Source organism: Dendrobates tinctorius, unplaced genomic scaffold (assembly GCF_039654945.1).
Source record: "Dendrobates tinctorius isolate UK_male_01 unplaced genomic scaffold, ASM3965494v1 ptg000129l, whole genome shotgun sequence".
Lineage (NCBI taxonomy): Eukaryota > Metazoa > Chordata > Amphibia > Anura > Dendrobatidae > Dendrobates > Dendrobates tinctorius.
Genome location: NW_027361797.1, coordinates 34,815,730 through 34,835,636, shown reverse-complemented (window position 1 = coordinate 34,835,636; position 19,907 = coordinate 34,815,730). Strand labels below are relative to the sequence as shown.

At 47.0% G+C, this 19,907-nt stretch overlaps 1 protein-coding gene across 1 annotated transcript in view; it reads left to right on the top strand.

The window, feature by feature from the left end:
• Nucleotides 1-19,907, top strand: part of LOC141047712 (palmitoleoyl-protein carboxylesterase notum2-like) — a 34,126-nt gene that overhangs the window by 8,442 nt on the left and 5,777 nt on the right. Inside the window, exons 5-8 of the mRNA XM_073542951.1 lie at nt 9,262-9,320; nt 10,294-10,393; nt 14,837-15,025; nt 15,487-15,587. Of these exons, the coding sequence (XP_073399052.1) occupies nt 9,262-9,320; nt 10,294-10,393; nt 14,837-15,025; nt 15,487-15,587 (449 nt within the window). The remainder of the gene's footprint in view (nt 1-9,261; nt 9,321-10,293; nt 10,394-14,836; nt 15,026-15,486; nt 15,588-19,907) is intronic.

Genomic DNA, 19,907 nt, shown 5'->3' with positions numbered 1-19,907 from the left:
AGTGGGGTAACGGCTGGGAGCAATCATGATGAGTTTGTCCACAGCATTTTGGGCTTCTTCACCAAGATCTTGGGGCTTCAAGGACTCCTTCTCAGTGTTCAAGTTATTGTATGTGATTTATGATTCACTGTTTGTTTAGTATTTAATAAAGGCTGCTGTGGCCATAACATTCCAAAAGAAATCCCTGGTCTCCGTGTTTTTGGTATGGGTAATGGAGGTGACGCAGGGGGAGGCTAGGAGATGCTGTGATGCCAGTTTTCCCCTCAGGTAACAACTTGACACTACCAACGTCATGTGCCCACGTAGTGTTTTTCATGCAGAATATTCCTGAGCGGAAACGCACATCCTCTTCCCGGGAAAACGCATGTGTTTTTTATGAAGTGCTTTTGTAAGCGTTTTAGCATGCGTTTTCCTATGCGTTTTTGCAATTCAATTGAATGTATGCAGAAACGCGTGCAAAATTAATGAACATGCTGCATTTTTTCCGCCTAGCGTTTCCGCAGGGGAAAAAAATGCACCATTAGCACATGTGCGGATTCCATTATGTTTCCATGGGATGCTTTTCCGCAGCAGAAACGCGCATCTAAAAGCGCTGCGGAAACACTTAAACGCAACGTGGGCAGACAGCCTAAAGGTGAAGTTCAAGCTCAAGGAACATCAATGTCAGATCGCACCATCCATCGCTCTGAGCCAAAGTGGACTTCATGGGAGATGACCAAGGAGGACACCATTGTTGAAAATAAATCATAAAAAAGCCAGACTGGAATTTGCCATGTTGACAAGCTTCTGGGAGAATATCCTATGGACAAATGAGACTAAAATGGAACTTTTTGGCAAGGCACATGAGCTCTATGTTCACAGATGGAAAAGTGAAGCATAACAAGAAAAGAACACTGTCCCTACTGTGAAACCTTGAGGAGGCTCTGTTATGTTCTGGGGCTGCTTTGTTGCATCTGACACAGGGTGTCTAGAATCTGTGCAGGGTACAATGAAATCTCAAGACTATCAAGGGATTCTAGAGAGAAATGTGCTGCCTAGTGTCAGGAAGCTTGGTCTCCGTCTCAGGTCATGGGTCTTGCAACAGGATAAAGACCCAAAACCAGGGCTTTTTTTTTTTTTTTTGTAAAAAAGAATTGCCGGTACGCAATATTTGCCCCCGACCTCTTATGTGCAGCCCCCGTCCTCCTTCATACTCGCCCTGCTATGCTGTTGCTGAACGTCCCTGAATCCTCCGTTGTCCAGCGCTGACAGCTTCTTCCTGCCTTCAGCGGTCACATGGTACTACTCATTAAGCTCGTGAATATGCTTCCACGCCCATGGACATCCATATTCATGAGCTTAATGAGCGGTACCATGTGACCGCTGAAGGCAGGAAGAAGGAGGATGCAGGGGACGTTCAGGGAGGCACGGGAGGGGTGAGTATGACTTCCCAGCCACCAGCTCCTGCCGCCGCTCCCCCTCCCCCGCTGAAGCACCTTCAGATTTCCGGTACGCCGTACCGGTGCAAAAAAAGCACTGCCCAAAACACCCAAGTATGGCTGAGGAAAACATTTGGACTGTTCTGAAGTGGCCTTCTATGAGCCCTGACCTAAATCCTATTGAGCACCTTTGGAAAAAGCTGAAACATGCCATCTGGAAAAGGCAATCTTCAAACACGAGACAACCGGAGCAGTTTGCTGTTGAGGAATGGGCCAAAATACCTGTCAAGAGGTGCAGAAGTCTCATTGACAGTTACAGAAATCGATTGTGTGGCGTCCTGTGTCTTTGCCGCCACAAAATGGTCAAATATGTACTGTTTTGTGTCTTGTAAGTGATGGTAGTTATGCTTTCTCTGCTGAGACAACTGCACACATAATTTTACCCCACTCCCTTACTTGCCAGAAGCTTAGAGCTTTGGAGACAGAGGGGAGGAGTTAGTTGTTTGTTCTGTGAAGAAGGCGGTGACAAGATGGAGAATGTTCTGGAAGCAGTGACATATGCTCTCCCCAGGAACAATGCTGAGGAGAAACAGGGCTTCAGCCCCAGGCCATCTTTGCTTTTAGCGTTGGATGGTAAGCTGAGACTGTGTGGGTTTATACAACCAACAGTGAAGTGTCTTTTCCCAGGAGAACTACAGCAACAGAGAATCAGTGAGGGATTGTGCAAGAAGAAACTTGTGCTTCACACAGGATTCAAGCTGCGAGTTGCCAGGGGAGAAAACACAGTGAGTAAGTGGCTGGAAGTTTCAAACTCTGGGAAACCTTTGTCCCTGAAGGGATTAGAACAGCAGGAAGTTTACACTGAGTCACAGTTGAGAAAGAGAACTCCCATTGTGCAGAGCAGACTAAACCTGGTGACTAGAGTTGAGCGACTTTTGCTTTTTTAGGGCCGCGTTTCGTTTCGTGAAACCCGACTTTTCCAAAAGTCGGGTCGAGCAAGATCGTCCGATTATAGGGAAAAGTCGGGGTCGTCCCGAAACACGAAACCCAATGTAAGTCAATGGGGAATAAAAGTCGGCAGTGAGAGGAGGACAGGAAACACACCTACAGTGCCCATTTGAATGCCAAAAGCATCAATTCTTCTTACTTAAGCTTGTCAACCTTAATTAACTTCATAATACAAGTTACGCACTGAAAAATGGGGGTTATTTGGCTAAATTTGTGGGGGGAGGGCTGGCTGCAGGTTTTCATGTGCCCTGGGCGAAAGAGCGCCCCTTTAACACATACCACAACTCATCATGCTCCGATACGGCAGATAAATAGCGGCATAGTACAATGAAAAATACCTCACTTTTTACATCTCATGACGAGGCCCATCTATTTCTCCATACAGAATCATTGGTCCCATATAATGTTTGAAACAGTATATGATGAGCTCCACATAATGCTACAGTATATGTTGGTCCCCATGGATGAAGCTCCACTGTCTTATGGGCCCAAATAATGCTCCAAACATAATGGGCCCCATTTCTAATGCTCTAGTGTATAATGGGCCCTGTAAATGCTGCTCCAGTGTCTGATGTCCACCTTTGGAATGTTCCAGTGTATGGTGGGCCCCATCTATCATTCTCCAGAGTATAGTGCTCCCCAAAAATTGCTGTCCCAACATAGAAAACAATCAAATAAGTCTCCTCGCTAGGGAATCCCTGTACTTGTCTGGACAGGTGCTGTAGCTTGCTTAACAGCTCGCCAGCCGTTCTCAAACCCAGTATGGATTGCACGTGATTGCACAAAGGTTAGAAAGGGTACCGTATCCCTGGATAACATGTATGGATCGCGTACACATTCAAAATATGTCTATACAGCATGAGGCAGGCTCAGACTGTGTTAGGCCCAGTATGGATTGCACGTCATTGCACAAAGGTTAGAAGGGGTACCGTATCCCCGGATAACATGTATGGATAGCGTACACATTCAAAATATGTCTATACAGCATGAGGCAGGCTCAGACGGTGTTAGGCCCAGTATGGATTGCACGTCATTGCACAAAGGTTAGAAGGGGTACCGTATCCCCGGATAACATGTATGGATAGCGTACACATTCAAAATATATGTCTATACATCAGGAGGCAGGCTCAGACGGTGTCAGGCACAGTATGGATTTGACGGCCCAGATTACACAGCGGAGGAGCAGGGAGAGGTAAAGACTGCAAATGCTGGGGCCCTGGCCAAGCAAGGGGGGCACACTCGTGGGCGTCGGTACTGGCACTGGGCCCCTCATAGTACAGCGGTGTGTCTGACGGCGGGTGTGCACCACCACCGTCAGACACTTGATTGCACTATGAGGGACCCTGTGCCAGTGCCCGCGCCCAAGAGTCGGCCTACCCACCTGTCCAGGGCAACGGCACTTGCACGGTGTCGTGCGCTAGGTGGTGACCCCGGCCATGGGGTGGAGGCAGCACAGTTAGGGAGTTTTAGAAAGTGGCATATGTTGATGTTGGACATTCAACTGATGCAAAAGGCGAAATAGGTGAAGTACCAGGAAGAGGTGGACCAAAGCAAGCCATTTTTCTGTCACCCTGTGTCATCAGGGGAAGGTGGGACAAAATCCTTGGAAACCCATGCGTGGTTCATTTTAATGAAGGTTAGATCATCCACATTTTGGGTTGACAGACGGGTCCTTTTTTCTGTCAGGATTGATCCAGCTGCACTGAAGACTCTTTCCGATAGCACACTTGCAGCTGGGCAAGCGAGCTCCTGTAAGGCATATTGGGCCAATTCAGGCCAGGTGTCCAGTTTAGCGGCCCAATAGTCAAAGGGGAATGACCTGTGTGGGAGAACATCGATATGGGAGGAAAAGTAGTTTGTAACCATAGTTGACAACTGCTGTCTCCTGTCACTTTCCATCGATGCAGTATTACCAGTTGTGTGAGCGGTATTTGAAAAATCAGTCCACAACATTGTCATGAAACCCCTGTCTCCAACGCCACTTCTGCTGTGTGCACCACGAACACCTCTGCCAAGCTGCCCCCGGCCCGTATGGCTCGTGTGAGAACCATCACCGCTGCTGTGTGCTGGGAATGCCTCAAGCAACCGATTTACCAGAGTTGCTTGTTTATTAGCCAATATTAGGTCAAGGTTCTCCTGTGGCATGATGTTTTGTAATTTGCCTTTATAGCGTGGATCCAGGATGCTGGCCAACCAGTAGTCGTCATCGTTCATCATTTTGGCAATGCGGGGGTCCCTTTTTAGGATCCGCAAGGCATAATCTGACATGTGGGCCAATGTTCCCGGTGTCAATGATGCACTGCGAGTGCTGGGTGGAGGAGCACTTTCTGGCAAATCCACATCCCTCCAGTCACGCACAAACCCTGTACCAGACCTTGTCACGCCAACATTTTCACTTGCCCCACGAGATGCATCCTCCTCCCCTAAGTAATCATCCCCATCATCATCATCCTCCTCCTCCTCTTCTTCCTCCACCTCGTCCAGGAGAGGTCCCTGAGCAGACAATGGCTGAATGTCATCAAGGATTCCCTCCTCCTCTTCCTCCTCATCAACATTGGCTGCAGACGCCTGCTCCTTAAGGTGCGTCAAAGTTTGCATGAGCAGACGCATAAGTGGGATGCTCATGCTTAGGATGGCGTCGTCTGCGCTTACCAGCCGTGTGCATTCCTCAAAACACTGAAGGACTTTACAAAGGTCTTTCAGCTTCGACCACTGCACACCTGTCAACTCCATGTCTGCTCTCAAAGTGCCTGGCCGTGTATCCTCCCACAAATGCATTATGGCCTGCCTCTGCTCGCACAGCCGCTCCACCATGTGCAGGGTGGAGTTCCACCTTGTTGCAATGTCGATAATGAGGCGGTGGTTGGGAAGGTGGAGCAATCGCTGCAGCTTCTGCATACGAACGGAGTGTACAGGCGACCGGCGGATGTGCGCGCACAGTCTTCGCACCTTCTGGAGCAGGGCTGTTAACTCCGGATAATTTTTGAGGAAGCACTGCACCACCAGGTTCAAGGTGTGAGCCAAGCAAGGTATGTGGCTGAGTTTTGAAAGGGCTATGGCTGCCACAAAATTACGGCCGTTATCACTAACTACCTTGCCTGCCTCAAGATGTACACTGCCCAGCCATGACTCAGTTTGTCGCTTCAAGTACTCGGCCAGCACCTCGGCGGTGTCTGTCGCCCAAACACATCATCTGCAACACAGCCTGCTGACGCTTTCCACTAGCTGCTCGATAGGGGGACACATCGTGTGCAACAGTGGCAGCTGCAGATGGAGTGCTCGTACGACTGCCCTCTGTGGACGAGCTGTCGCTTCTGGAGGAGGAGGGTCGAACGACTACAGCCCACTGTTTCCTAGACCGTGGGCTAGGCAGCACTGTCCCACCACCGCTCTCCCCTGTGGACCCTGCATCCACCACATTAACCCAGTGCGCAGTGATGGACACGTAACGGCCCTGGCCATGCCGACTGGACCATGCATCAGTTGTGAGGTGCACCTTTCCGCTCACTGACTGCTTGAGTGCATGGACAATGCGGTCTTTCACATGATGGTGGAGGGCTGGGATGGCTTTGCGAGAGAAGTGGCGACTGGGTAGGTCATAGCGTGGTACTGCATAGGCCATGAGTTCGCGGAAAGCTGTGCTTTCCACCAACCGAAAGGGCATCATCTCAAACGAGATTAGTTTGGCAATGTGGGCGTTCAAACCCAGTGTACGCGGATGAGAGACTGAGTACTTTCTTGACCTACTCATAGTGTCTGGGAGGGTGAGCTGGACTTGAGAGCTGCATATGGTGGAAGTAGCGGTGGACAGGGCGGACTGAGAGAGGGTTGATGATGGTGATGGAGTTGGTGTTCTTTTTGATGGCCTAGAATCAGTCTTTCATTGATATAACAGTGGGATTCCCTGACTGCTGTGGCCTTGCAATGACACCTCAACATTTGCTGCTGTGCTTACAGTGGGGGAAACAATATAGCGTTGCTGACTACCTTCGTTGTGATCAGTTGCACATGTGGCACTTGAGGTTTGGTGTTGTGTCCACGCTTGCAAGTGCATGCTGGTTAAATGTCTAAGCATGCAACTGGTATTCAAATTTTTCAGATTTTTCCCTCGGCTAAAGGTCTTTGCGCACTTCTTACAGATAACCTTGGCCTGATCATGAGGATTTTGTTCAAAAAACTGCCACACTGCACTCTTCCTACTTTGGCAGACATTTTGCGGCCTAGCACGCTGTGATCTTTTGACCCTCTGGACAAGCTGTCCAGCAACTCTTTTGATGTTTGGAACCTGTCTTTGGAGTGCTCCGGGCCTGCCAGATAACAGCTGTTGCGATGTCGATGTCTGGTGTGGATGCTCCTCATCTGAGCTATTGGAAGCAGCACCCTCTTCCCCCAATGGATGCCAATCTGGGTCAACAACTGGGTCATCCATCACCTCTTCTATGTCATGTGCACCTTTCTGTGTCACCGTGTATGGTGGTATAGTGTGCGGGAAGGGGCACCTGAGTCTCATCAGGGTCAAAATCTGGCTCTGTACACTGCGAGGACAATGTAGTGCTCTGAGTGAATGTACCAGCAGAATCATCCATCAGCGGCTGTGCATCAGTGCACTCCATGTCAGATTCATCTTGGCCTGGGTAATTCACCATTTCACTTGATAATCCAGGCATGGTATGTGAAAACAGCTCCATGGAGTAATCAGTAGTATGGCCTGCGTCATCCTTCAATCTTGGTTGGGGTGAAGGACACAAGGAAAGGTGTGGTTCATGAACATGAGCCTCCAATGACGACTCAGTGCTTTTACTTTTTACAACTGAAGAAGAGGAGGCGATAGAGCTGGAGGCTGAGTCAGCAATGTAAGACAAAACTTTTTCCTGATGCTCTGCCTTTAAAAGCGGTTTGCTAACTCCTAGAAAACTAAGCGTTCGAGGCCTTTATGTAGACAGACGATGACGCAGGGTCAGCACCTCCTGCATTTGGTCCTATTTTGCTCTTGCCACTACCATCAGATCCACCACCAACACCATCATTACCAGCTGCCAACCCCCGCCCAATTCCACGGCCTCTTCCACCAGCCTTCCTCATTTTTGGTAGAAATGTAGACAAAATCCAACAAACTATATAGTAATGTAAAACAAGGTACAAGGTGTCTATAGGACAGGGGAGATTTTGAATCTCTGCGTACACTTTTGGACAGTGGACACTTGTGGATTGTGTGCGGCCCACTGATATCTGAGCGCTATGTGACACGCTCGATGGCACAGCTGCCTGTGACCAAAGTGACGACAGGATAAGGGAGATTGGATTGCTTTTAAAAAAGCAGTTTGCGGAGCAGTGGGTAAACAGCAATGCCAGCGTGTCAGGAAGCCTTAGAAGGCAGCCCAACAACAAACACCACTGATACACCACAATATAGCCTCCCCTTGTACTGCACACACAGTGACTTGTGTGTTGTGCGGGCCAAATCGCTAGCAGCAGAAGCAGTTTTTTTTGTCTTCTTCCCTGCCTAATGCTCTCCCTACAGAATCAGCAGCAACCTCTCCCTATACTAAGATTGGCAGAAGTAAGATGGCGGTCGGCGTGCACGCCCTTTTATACCCCCTGTGACGCCCACCAAAGCAAGCCAATCACTTGCATGCCCTTCTGAAAGATGGTGGTGACCCGTGCCTATGTCATCACATTGCCCACAGTGTCCGTGGATCCTGATTGGCTGAAAAAGAGCGCAAAACAAACTTTTGAAACGCGACTTTGGCGCGTAAGTCGCCGACCTCGTGGCCGACCTCATCCTAGGGTCGGGTTTCGTTTCATGAAACCCGACTTTGCCAAAAGTCGGCGACTTTTGAATTTTTTCGACCCGTTTCGCTCAACTCTACTGGTGACTTGTATTTTATCCTCTGAACTGCATCTGGACTTCAGTAAATGATAGTGACTTTCCTTGTCTCCTGCCTTGTTACTCTGTGCCATCTACATCCATCACAATCTCTGGGGGGTCAGCCCAAGTTGGAGGGGGTTAAAGACCTGCACTGCCATCACCATCTACCTCCCAGAGATCATCTGCAGTGCCGGCTTTCTTACAGTCGAACATTCCAACTGGCGTCACAAACTTTTTCATACTTCTTTTTTATTTTTTTTTTAACCCCAATTCACTGTCCTCGGAGCACAGGCACCGGGCACGGCTGCCAACCCCATGACCTCCTGAATCCAACGCTGCCCAGCAACCTGAGTACCCCACTCTGGGTGATACAATTGCATGAGTTTTATTTTTTAAATTCTGTGGAAGCATAGTTGAAAAGCAATGTCTGACTTTCACTTGTTCGTTTTCATATATTTTTTATTTACCATATTACTTTTGTCAGTTTCAAGTTATTTCTGTGACCATTGTGGGTTTTTCTGTCATGAAACGAGGGGTACCAACAATTTTGACCGTGTGTGTGTGTATATGGCTGCCACATCGGCTCTGCTGTTGTATTAAGCTATTGTCTATTGGAGCAGGTTGAAATGATATTATTATTTATTTTATTTATTTATTTTTTTTTTTGTATGAGATCCGTACTGAACCCTGAAGAAACAATAATAAAAAAGCACCAGTGTGCATGGGGACTTAGGATTGTTGGCCACACAAGGTTGCCTTATGCATTGGAGAATAAAAAAAAAACAAAAAAAAAAAAACGGTATATTATAGATTAAATGTCAGACGGGTCAGATCAAATCTGTCTCCGTGGTGGTCTAGCATTGCGTTGCCATTATGCCCCTTGTAACCCTCCCAGGCTAACAAACTTTAGAATGTGTTATAGTGTTCAGTGCAGTCAAACTAATTGTTTTATTCTCTCTCCTACAGCTTTGTGCCATATTGCTCCAGTGATGTTTGGAGTGGAAACATCTCCAGATCCCGGACTGGTATGGGTTTTTTTTTTTTTTTTTTCTTCCTTAGATGTCACTTTAAAAATATCCCGTCATTAACACATTATTATGACAGATCTCAAAATCTTGCTTAGACTTGCATTAATGTAACTACCATGGATTGAAGTTTGAGCGGCCCATGTACCAACCGCTCATCCCCACCCACACATACTTCTCCTTCCTGAACAGGGACATTTTAGGTTTTATCATACATGTGTTATTAATGTGTCTATAATTTTCGCGTTCAGATATTTAAATGATTTATGCCTGGTTTTTCACAACACATAGGGCTTAACTTTTGTAACTTCTATATTCCTTCTATTTTTTTTTTTATATCAGAAGAAAAAGTACTGAAAAATATGAAGTGAATGTGTGTATGCAATATTATTTGATATATATTACTGTGCCCCCAGTAAGTCTTAAAATGCTCTCCCACCTCTCCTTGCCCTACTTCAAAGATGTTTTAACATATCACTATAATATATATGTTTATGATATAGTTGGTCTCTCCTACAAGGGAATTTCTGCCTCCTGACTGCATAGCAGTGCTGACTGTTTCCTAGGTGTGGAGGAAGAGGCACTGTCAGTGCTTTCTAAATCTGTTTGCGTAGCTCTAGTTCAGTGCTGTACATACAGAGATCGAGGAGGTAAACATGGTAATAAACCATGCTTATTTTCTCTCTGGGAAGTCTGGGTGTGTAACTGGCTTCCCTCCCTCTCACAGTTGGCAAAGCTGCTTAGACTGCACTGGCTGTTTCTTTTTTTTTTTTCTTATAACATCAGTGCAGAGATAAGAGTGGACTGCCTCTACATTTAGTCTGAGTGGAGCCCAATGGACCTAAAGTGTCAATTGGGTTAGTTGGACACCACTGATCCATGACTGCTAGAATTCCTTTCTTCTGCCTCTGTGACTCAACAGGAAAAAGTCACAACTCCGATCTGAACCTAAAGTTTCTTTTATTTTCTACAGACTATGCATTTATGGGCTCAGCGATTATACAGGAGGTGGTTCGTGAGTTAGTCCCGAAGGGCATTAAACAGGCAAAAAGTGTCATTCTGGCAGGTTCCAGGTATATTCCTCGTTATTTGTTTTCTATTGTCCTCTTCTTATTTACAATGCGGCGCTATCTGGTGGTGATGGTCCATAGACAACACCTATCTGCGTGTGATCACCTGCAGTAAATGTGTAGTCTGGAACAAAAGATCTGAATTTAGGCTTAATTCCTAGATGTTGGATTTGAGTACATGGCCTATCTGTGTTTCCATGGAGAGAATGTGTACCATTCTAGTCTATGGCTGTGTATTGGTCGGTTTTGTCCCCCCCCCTTCCTCAGAACATTAGGGTATGTGCACATGCTAAATACTTGGTATTTATTAATTTTTTTTTTTTGTAGATTTCCCCCACTCTGTAGTATGAGTTAAATCTGCAGCAAAAAACGCTGAAAGAATTGACATGTCGAAGATTTAAAACTTGATTTGAGTATTGTAGAGGCTCTTCACCACGTGTTTTTTTTTTTTTTTTTATCTTTGACACTCCTTTACCCCATCATGAAATAAAGGCAGACCTGACTGTTGGATTAAATTGGCTAAGTCGACCTCTATTATAAGAAACATAACAATAAATAACTTTTGGTTGAAGGAGATTCTTGGAGCCCCAGCCACGACCACCTGCTTGAGGGCACCTTCTCCATGCCACCGACTCTCCAGGGATCCCACCTTGAAGCGTCATAAACTCTGCCAGGTCATTGCCAAATCCTAAACCTCATTTTGGAGGGTGCCTTCTGCTTGATGCACAAGCCCCCCCCCCCCCCCCACCACCACCACAATTTTCCACCAATTCCAAGAACCCCTTCACACCACCAAGCTAAAATGACACCAATACTACCTATGCTCTTTATTCCAGCATAAACCAAAACACAAAGGCCAAGGTGGGCGAGACCTATTGTGGTTTTGCCTCCATAAGCCCTTCCCTTCCTTTTATATGTATGCACTGCACATGTCGTGTCCCTCCCTTTGATGTGGGCTCTGGTGCTAAGGCCACATCTTTCCTGGCACATGTCAGCTGTTTTGAACATCTGACATGTGCCTCTAACAGCCACAGGTGGAATCGCGATCCACCTGCGGCTGTTAACCCGCTAAATGTCTGTCAATCTGACAGCGGCATTTAATGTGACTGCGTCGGAAGCGTGTCACTAATCCTGCCCATCGGTGTCACATGACCGCAGGTCGACTTTGGGTTGGCATGACAACCCAGGGTCTGCAGGAGACTCTTGTGGTTGTCATTGTTATGAGCGCCGACCGCTGGGCATAGCAAGTGAGCATTTCTGCTACACACAAGCGAACTGATAATCCCCTATGTGTAGCAGAGGCAATCGGACAACTGCAGCTTATAGTCTCCCATGGAGACTATTGAAGCAAGTGAAAAGTGTTTAAAAAAAAAAATAAATATAAAGGTTCAAATCACTCCCCCATTCACAGTATTCAAAATAAAACACTAAAAAATAATAAATGGTACACACATTTGGTATTGCCATGTTCAGAATCGCACGCTCTATCAAGCTATAAACAGAATTAATCCAATTGGTAAATGGTGTAGTGAAAAAAAGTAAACACCAGAATTACTTTTTTTTTTGGTGCTGCAATATTGCATTAAAATGTAATAATGGGCAAACAAAAGATCGTATCCACATCAAAATGGTATAATTAAAAACGTCAGCTTGGCACGCAAAAAACAAGCCCTCGCCCACCCCAAGATCGCGAAAAATGGAGACGCTATGGGTCTCGAGGAAAACTGCGCAACTTTTTTTTTTTTTTGGCTGAAGTTACCAGCCATCTCTGCACTGGCAGGTTTCCTAGGTAAGAAGTGCACATTTGCTGTACAGCTTGCATGCGATGCTCTGAGAAGGGATGGTACCGACCAGCCTCAATGCCCTTGTGCTCCTCCAATGCTGCACTGTCAAAACTGGCTCTGCTAGCCGCATCAGAGCTCTTGCCCTTTGTCTGATAAATGGGGGGGGGGGCCGCCCCTATGACCCAACGGTCTGTAGTGCATACCAATAACCTACACTGCAGACAGTGTGCGGAGACTCTCCCCAAAAGTTTTGAGACTTGAGTTGAACTTTCTTTTATTAAATGTAAAAAGGAAAAATGTGCAGCCTGATGGCAGCTTTTCAGTTTACCGCCTACACTGCTAGTTATCCATTAAGCAGAAAATGATGACTTTCTCAGGTCAGCCTTGGCATCCAGATATTGTCCCTTCAATGCATCCATCTACTTAAGTGACAGGCGGATGGATGGATGTTAGATGGTTTTGATTATACCCAGCAGCTGCGTTGTTGACATAAAGGGGCAAACCTTCCACTGATTTGCATAAATCTACTTCGAAGAGCTTCAAGGAACATGAGGGAATGAAGTAGATTGCAATTCCCTCAAGTAATATAATTTGATCTCATTGGGTAAAAAAAAAACAATTTTAATTTTGTATGTGGGAAACTGTCAGCATATTTCATTAATTGTGCTATGATCGTATGTAAACCCTTACAATGAAAAGGGCAAAATGTGCTGAGGATTCGCACTTTGCTGCAACAAAATCCTCAGCGTAAACCAGAAAAGTCCAATGGAGGCGAACAATAAAGATCTTCTAGCTGCAGAAGAGAATCGCGTTATCACTAGAAGGGTGCAGTCAAATTGCCATATAAATCGGAACTCTCTGCTCGGACTGGCCGGTGGCTCTCCTGACACAAATGTGACCACTTCATGTATTTCTATGCAGCTGTCAAGCTCTGCTCAGGAGAGCCGCCGGCCGGTTTAAACACCCGACTGCGCCTTGAAAGCGGGACAAGGGTAACTGTTCACATGCAACTTAGAAGGCAGAATTGCCCTCGGCTACCTCACAAGATGAGCAGTGTTCTCAATGGCACATAGTAGGTGGAGGACTTTGTATAGATGTTACATTGGACCATCAGGTATACCACCTGGCTCTGGTTGGCAACCTAGCCCCTTAACTACTCTGGTTTCAAAACCCCTTACGGTATGATCACATATTCAGTATTTGCAGAAAAATCTGCTGCAAATACTGATGTGTTGGCAGGAAAAGTGCAACATAAAATACTTGTGGTTTTCCCACTCTACTATGGGTAAAAATGCTGAAATTCACGTGGTGCAGTTTAAATCTGCAAGGAAAAAAATAAGCAACGTGTGTCTGAGACTTCAGGAATCTCACTCGCTTACCTAGTACTAGGAAATCCTGCAAGTTTTGTGCCCAAACCACAGAAAAACACAAACCTATCGTGTGCACAGACCCTTACCTTCCATTATTCTGTCTTGGTTTTTTTTTTTTTTTTTCACAGATCAATTGACTTTGTGACTTTTGATTCATGACTTCAAGCTAGATAGTCACTGTTTTTTCAATGTGCTCTAAAATAAATCTCACATGTTGGGAGAGGTCTTCATGCCAATAAACTCTAGGGGAAAGGTAGAGATGGAACATGTGTAAGGAGGAAGTCCGGGCTGTGGGTGCTGACAGAGCACCGGGTCTGGAACTGCTGGGGCCGCGCCTCTTGTTTCAGGGGGGAAGAAAATTGAGGACTGAGGACCCAAGACTTGTAGAGAGGGGGTGTAGTAAGCCAGGGAGAGAAGGGGTTGTTGTGCGGGAAGAGGGCAGACCCTTAGCGTTAATCCACGCGGCAGTAAGTACACGAGTGTAGAGAAGACCGGGCAGGGGATCGTTGTGAGACTCCCGATTGCAGAGTACGCCGAGCGGGGGATTGTTGGGCAAGACTCCTGACGGCCGAGTACGCCAAGCGGGAGATTGTTGTGAAGAACTCCCAGCTGCAGAGCAGTGTGATGGACTAGGGGCTCAATGGGGTCAAACCAGTGAGCGCCTGTTGCCGCTAGAAGAGGAAAGACTAATCAGTTAGGCGGGGAAGCCTGATGATTTCAGCACCGGCCTCAGCCGGCATCCAACGTTTACCCCTGAGCATGTGACGAGCGTCAGACTCACGATAAGTGGAACTGAAATGCTCAAACTGTCGCCTTAAGTTACTCAGTTCTTTTGTGATTTCTAGCTTAAATCTGGAGTAACCCTATGTTGCTCCCTGCCAGGAGACTTCTCCCTGTAATTGTTATATTAAACCACTGTTACCACTGTTAACGCTTGCTCTGTGAATCTGTCGCTGCATCCGATTACCTGCTTTACACATGTGAAACACTGACATCTGAATGAGGCTTAAGGGTGCATTCATGTGATCATATAGCGGCAGTATTTAATGGGTGGTGCTGCTGTGACTTCCAGGCCTTCTGCAAGTCTACTGACCCAAATAAACAGTCTGATATATGCCAATGAAGCTAACGTGTCAAGCTCCGGCTGTGGATTTCTGCCTTAACGTGGATCATTAAAATAAGGCCCCTGTATGGTTGAGTGCCTGCCCCCTGTGACGCATGATTTTTATGTCACTGCAATTAAGTTAATAGATTCTCGAGCTTGTCATGCTTTGTCTTCCTTCATGTTTTAGCGCTGGAGGTACTGGAGTCTTAATTAACATAGACAGGGTGGCTTCCTTAGTAGAAGAGTTGACCGCTGATACTGTGCAGGTCCGAGGCCTGGTGGATTCTGGATGGTTCCTCGAAAGTAAACAAGGAAAATCTGATTGTATGGATGGAGTTTCTTGTGCACTGACTGACGCCATTAAGAAAGGCTTGAAGTAAGTGACAAAAAAAATTAAGAACCCACTAATTGTGTCTGACACTATCCATGGGCATGAGCTGACCATATATACTACCAGGTCCACCATTGCAAAGTACTACAAACCTTGATAAACTCTCCACAAAATTCATTTTAAATGATTGTAGGGTTCTGAACGTTGGGACGTCCAATTTTTTTGAGAATATAGGTGTTGGCGTAGTGGTGGCATGCATGACCACCTTTCCATTCCCTGCTAGTTTAAGCAGAGAAAGATGAATTGACAATCTCATAGATGTGAATTGAGTGGTCATAATGCAACATATGACAAGGGACTATGCCCCCCCCATTCTTGTGATGCTTAATGTCCTAAGTGTTGGGCTATTCTTTTGCTTACTCCGATGTCCTATTTCTGCCTGTACTTGTATTCTACAAAGTCATTATATGTATATAACACATATTTCACATACTGTGTCTTTGCAGACTTTGGAATGGAGCGCTCCCAGAGAGATGCCGGCAGCAATATAAAAAGGAAGATGAGTGGCAGTGCTTCTATGGCCCCAAGTCATACACATCAATGAAAAGTAAGCGTCATGGAATATTCTCAATATGAGCACACAGAAGGTTCCTATTATGGGATCATCTCCCTTATGCCAATAATGAGGGTTAGTTGGTACACCCACTAAATGTCCCCATGTCAAATGGTATATCAGAACCACTATTTTGTCAAGTCTGATAGACTTACATGACTATCTATCATCAAGTTCTTTGTCCTAGACCAGTGATACTGCTATTTATGGCAGTCGTAAGTCTGAAGAGGACACAGATTGTCGTAAAACTGGCAATAAAGTGATAACTGGGATCTAACTGAATTTAAAAAAGCAATATCTCCAAGTTAAATGTAATTATTAAATTTTGTCTTCTGCTTCAGATTTAATGGGATATATACGACCATCTGTATGTTTTGGGTGGAGAACTTAATAGCATTGAGTATTGTAGTGGAGCATTTCCAGCTTTTCTCCAATATAATTTACTTATTTCTGGCCAGCACTGAGTGAACTGTGGTCATATAGTCTACAAGGGTACCAATTGTGGAGAAGGAACATGGGCAACGTTTTTGTCTGTGTAACTGGATTATATGAAGTCACTCTTCCCACACAGTGGACACCTCCCCAGTACATTTACAGGAGCTTGTGGGTCGCCCTCCCAGGGCTGCGGGGTACTCGGTACCGGGCCGGTATCGGTGGGAAGTGTCACAGCAGCGGTGACCTGGACCTTGGCCCTGGGCGCTCAATGAATAGGAAGATGTTGTGAATGGTGGAATGTAGTTAGAGGAATAGTTCGTGACGCCACCTGTGGTGTTCAGCAAGGGAGGTGTTAAGCCGACGCTGCAGACGGATCCTCTGGGACAGATGGTGTGGTGCAGCAAGGATGGTATAGCGCTCCACAGGCAGGGCTGTTGTCCCAGGGCAGTGTAGATGTGGAGACACTTAGATGGTGTAGTGTCCGGCGCAGGGGGTGTAGCAGTGCCAGGTGAACGGACGCAGGAAGGAATGGAGGACGCCAGGGCATGTAGTTCCAAAGCTTTACTCAGTCTGTAGTGCCTGCTTCTGTGCCGTGTCCTCCGGGTCATGGAGTCAGTCAACCTCCAGGCAAGATGGAATGCTCCCTTCCACACTCCGCCAACTTATGTGCCTTTCCTGAATGTCTCCTCTATAGCGCCTTTGAGTGTGAAGATCTCCTAGTACTGAGTTACACTGGAGTTCCTCCTGACAGATGTTCCCAAGAGCTCTACTTGTACGGCAGACAGCTGTAGCCTGCTTCGGGGACTCTCTACTCCTAAGTCCCAGCTCCGTGTTGCTGTTGTGCCCTCAAGTCTTAGATGGGAATAGTGCATTTACAGCCCACTACTCCACCGGTGTCTGCTGCAGAACAATTAGTGTCCATACAGCCTCGGAGACCGGGCCCCGGCCTTGCGCTTAGAACTTCTAGGCAGGGTTCTTCCTCTAACCCACGTCCTCTGTGTTCCCTTTTACTCATACGTTCCGTACTTGTCTTTCTCTCATATGGAAGCTCGGGCTTCAGTTCAACGTCGTTCTCCTTCTTTCCTTTCCTGTGCCAGCTGGCTCAGATCACTGAGGCAGCTGCAGCACTCCTTCCTCTTCCAGGGATCCCCACTCCTCTCCGAGTGGCATCCTCTGTCAGCCTCACTCGCTGACTGACCTGTAATCCTAAACCATCCCGCTCTTTTGTGTTCTAAACTCCACCCACCTCCCAGCACGTTTAGTCTTCCAAGCAGGGAACCACCAAAGGTGCTCTGCCTCTCTCTAGGCAAAGAGCTGCAATGTGGCTTTGCTGAACTACTCGATTGTGTGGGGTGCGAGTGTTGTAGCGTGGTCAGGAGCCTCCAACTTACCTGGATGGTGGGGCACCACACCTTAGGAGAAGGTGCAGTACCTCTGTGGCGACTGAGCCTCAGGGGCGCCACACTTGTATGACCTCCCATAAATCCGTAAGTATTACTATGGAGCTGGCTCCCTGCTCAACACCCTTTTTTGCAGATATAAGTTCCATTCTTCTGGAAAGACTTTCTATAAGACTTTCTATAAGATTTTGGAGGTGCCTGCTGGAATTTTTGCCCATTCATCTAGAAAAGCATTTGTGAGGTCAGACCATGTTGGATGAGAGGGTCTGGCTCTGTCTCCATTCACTAGACTCTAATTCTAAAGGTGTTTATTGACGTTAGGGCTCCATGGGGGTTCAGTCATGTTTAAACTCATCCAATTGGGCCTTTCTAGACCCAAAACTAGTTCCTCTCAGAGCTAGTGCTTCCTCAATCTGTTCACACAAAGTTGGAAGCTACAGTAGATCCAGTTAAAGGAAATCTTGAGACTTTACCATACAAGACATTTTGCACAGTCAACTGAGGCCAACATCTGAATGTGATCAGACAGGTGACTATCTCCAGGGATTTGCCCAATCCAGACTTGTCAATCAGATGGCAGATAAACGTCTGACATTTGGCATTGTGCTTGGCTATGTAAGTGTGGCGCTCCTGAGGGTTCTGTCACCACAGAGGTACTGCACCTCCTCCTGAGGTGTAGTATCCCACACTCCAGGTAAGATGGTAACACCTGACCAGCCTCCAACACCTGCATCCCACATAAACACAGTAGTGTAACAGAGCAACCTTCATGGCTCCCTGCTTGGAACACTAAGGCTGTGTGCACACGCTGCGGATTTTGCTGCGGTTCCGCAGCGGTTTTGGCCGCTGCGGACCCGCAGCAGTTTTTGCTGCGGTGTACAGTACCATGATTCCCTATGGGAATCAAAAACCGCAGTGCAGACGGTGCGGAATTTTCCGCGCGGATTATCTGCGGTTTTCAATCCGCAGAAAGAATTGACATGTCAATTCTTTCTGCGGATTCTCCTGCGGTTTGCCATCTCCTCCATTGAGGAGATGAAAAACCGCAGGGCAAAACCGCAGAGCAATCCGCAGGTAAAACCGCAAGTCTTTTGACCTGCGGTTTCACCTGCGGATTTTACAAAATCCGCGCGGATGAATCCGCACATAATCCGCAGCATGTGCACACAGCCAAAGAATGCTGGGAGGTGGGTGGAGCTTAGACTGCACAAGAGAGCCAGAGAATATTAGGAAAAGGTCAGTCTGTGAGAGAAGATCCCCTTAGAGGGATGGAATGAAGGAGGTGCTGCAGCAGACTTCAGTGACCTGGAGCTGCTGGCACAGGAAAGAGCAATAGAAAACCTGATTCTCAGAAGGAAGGAAGTTTAGTACAGAACATAAGGAGAAGAGAACTAAGGACTAGGGTCGGAGCAGAACCCTTCCTGAAGTTTGAAGCGCATGGCTGGGGTCCGGTCCCCGAGGCTGTTTGTGAAACTAATGTTCCAGCAGCAGACACCGGAGGAATAGGAGCTGTGACCACTCTATTCCCACAAAAGACTCGAAGACACGGTGGCAACCTATGTGTGAGCTGGGACATGATGGATGGAGTCCCCGAAGCAGGCTACAGTCACTTGTCATGCGAGTAGAGTTCAAAGGAACATCTGAAAGGAGGAACTTGGGTTTAACACACAACTACAAGTACTTCAGTATAAGAGCTAGAAAGGAGATGTTCAGAACAGGCACACGAAAGGGAGAGCTGGAAAAGTTAATTCCATCTGCCTGGGAGTTGGCTGAGCCCCTGATCTGGAGACCGCGGCATTGAAGCAGGCACCTGTCTGTGCCAGGAACGTGAGTAAAAGACCTGGAACTGCATTCTTCTGTCTCATTGCCTTCTTCCTACGCCAACCCACTCAGCACTGCTACATCTGTGCCTAACACTGCACCATCTACTTCTCACTTATTTGCCAACCTCATCTACTCTGCCCTGGGACTACAGCCCTACCTGTGGAGGGCTACAACATCATTGCTGCACCACACCATCTGTCTCAGAGAGGCAACCCTGCAGCGCTGGTCAAACTGACCAGAAACCACATGTGGCGTCACGAATCATCTTAATAACTTTATCCCCATCACTCTACCCCTTTTACATTGACCGCCTGAGGCCACGGACCGTGTCCCTGCCACTGTGACATCTCCCATTGTAATCAACGGGCCCAGCACCGAGTACCCCATGGCCTCTGGGGGCGAGTCATAAGGCTTGTAAGCAGCTGCTCAGCAATAGAAACCCATGTCATGAAGCTCTTGTTGCAGTTTTTGTACTGATGTTAATGCCAGAGGTGTTTTCAACTCTACAGTTATGGGGTCATTTGTGACTTTTCTGCCTTCTGCTTCTCAGCACTTGGTGACCCATATTATGGTTGACTTGCTTCACTGACTAGCAAGGGGCTGGACGTTTCACCACATATTGTATACAGCCTTGTAAAAAAGGAACAGTAAAAGT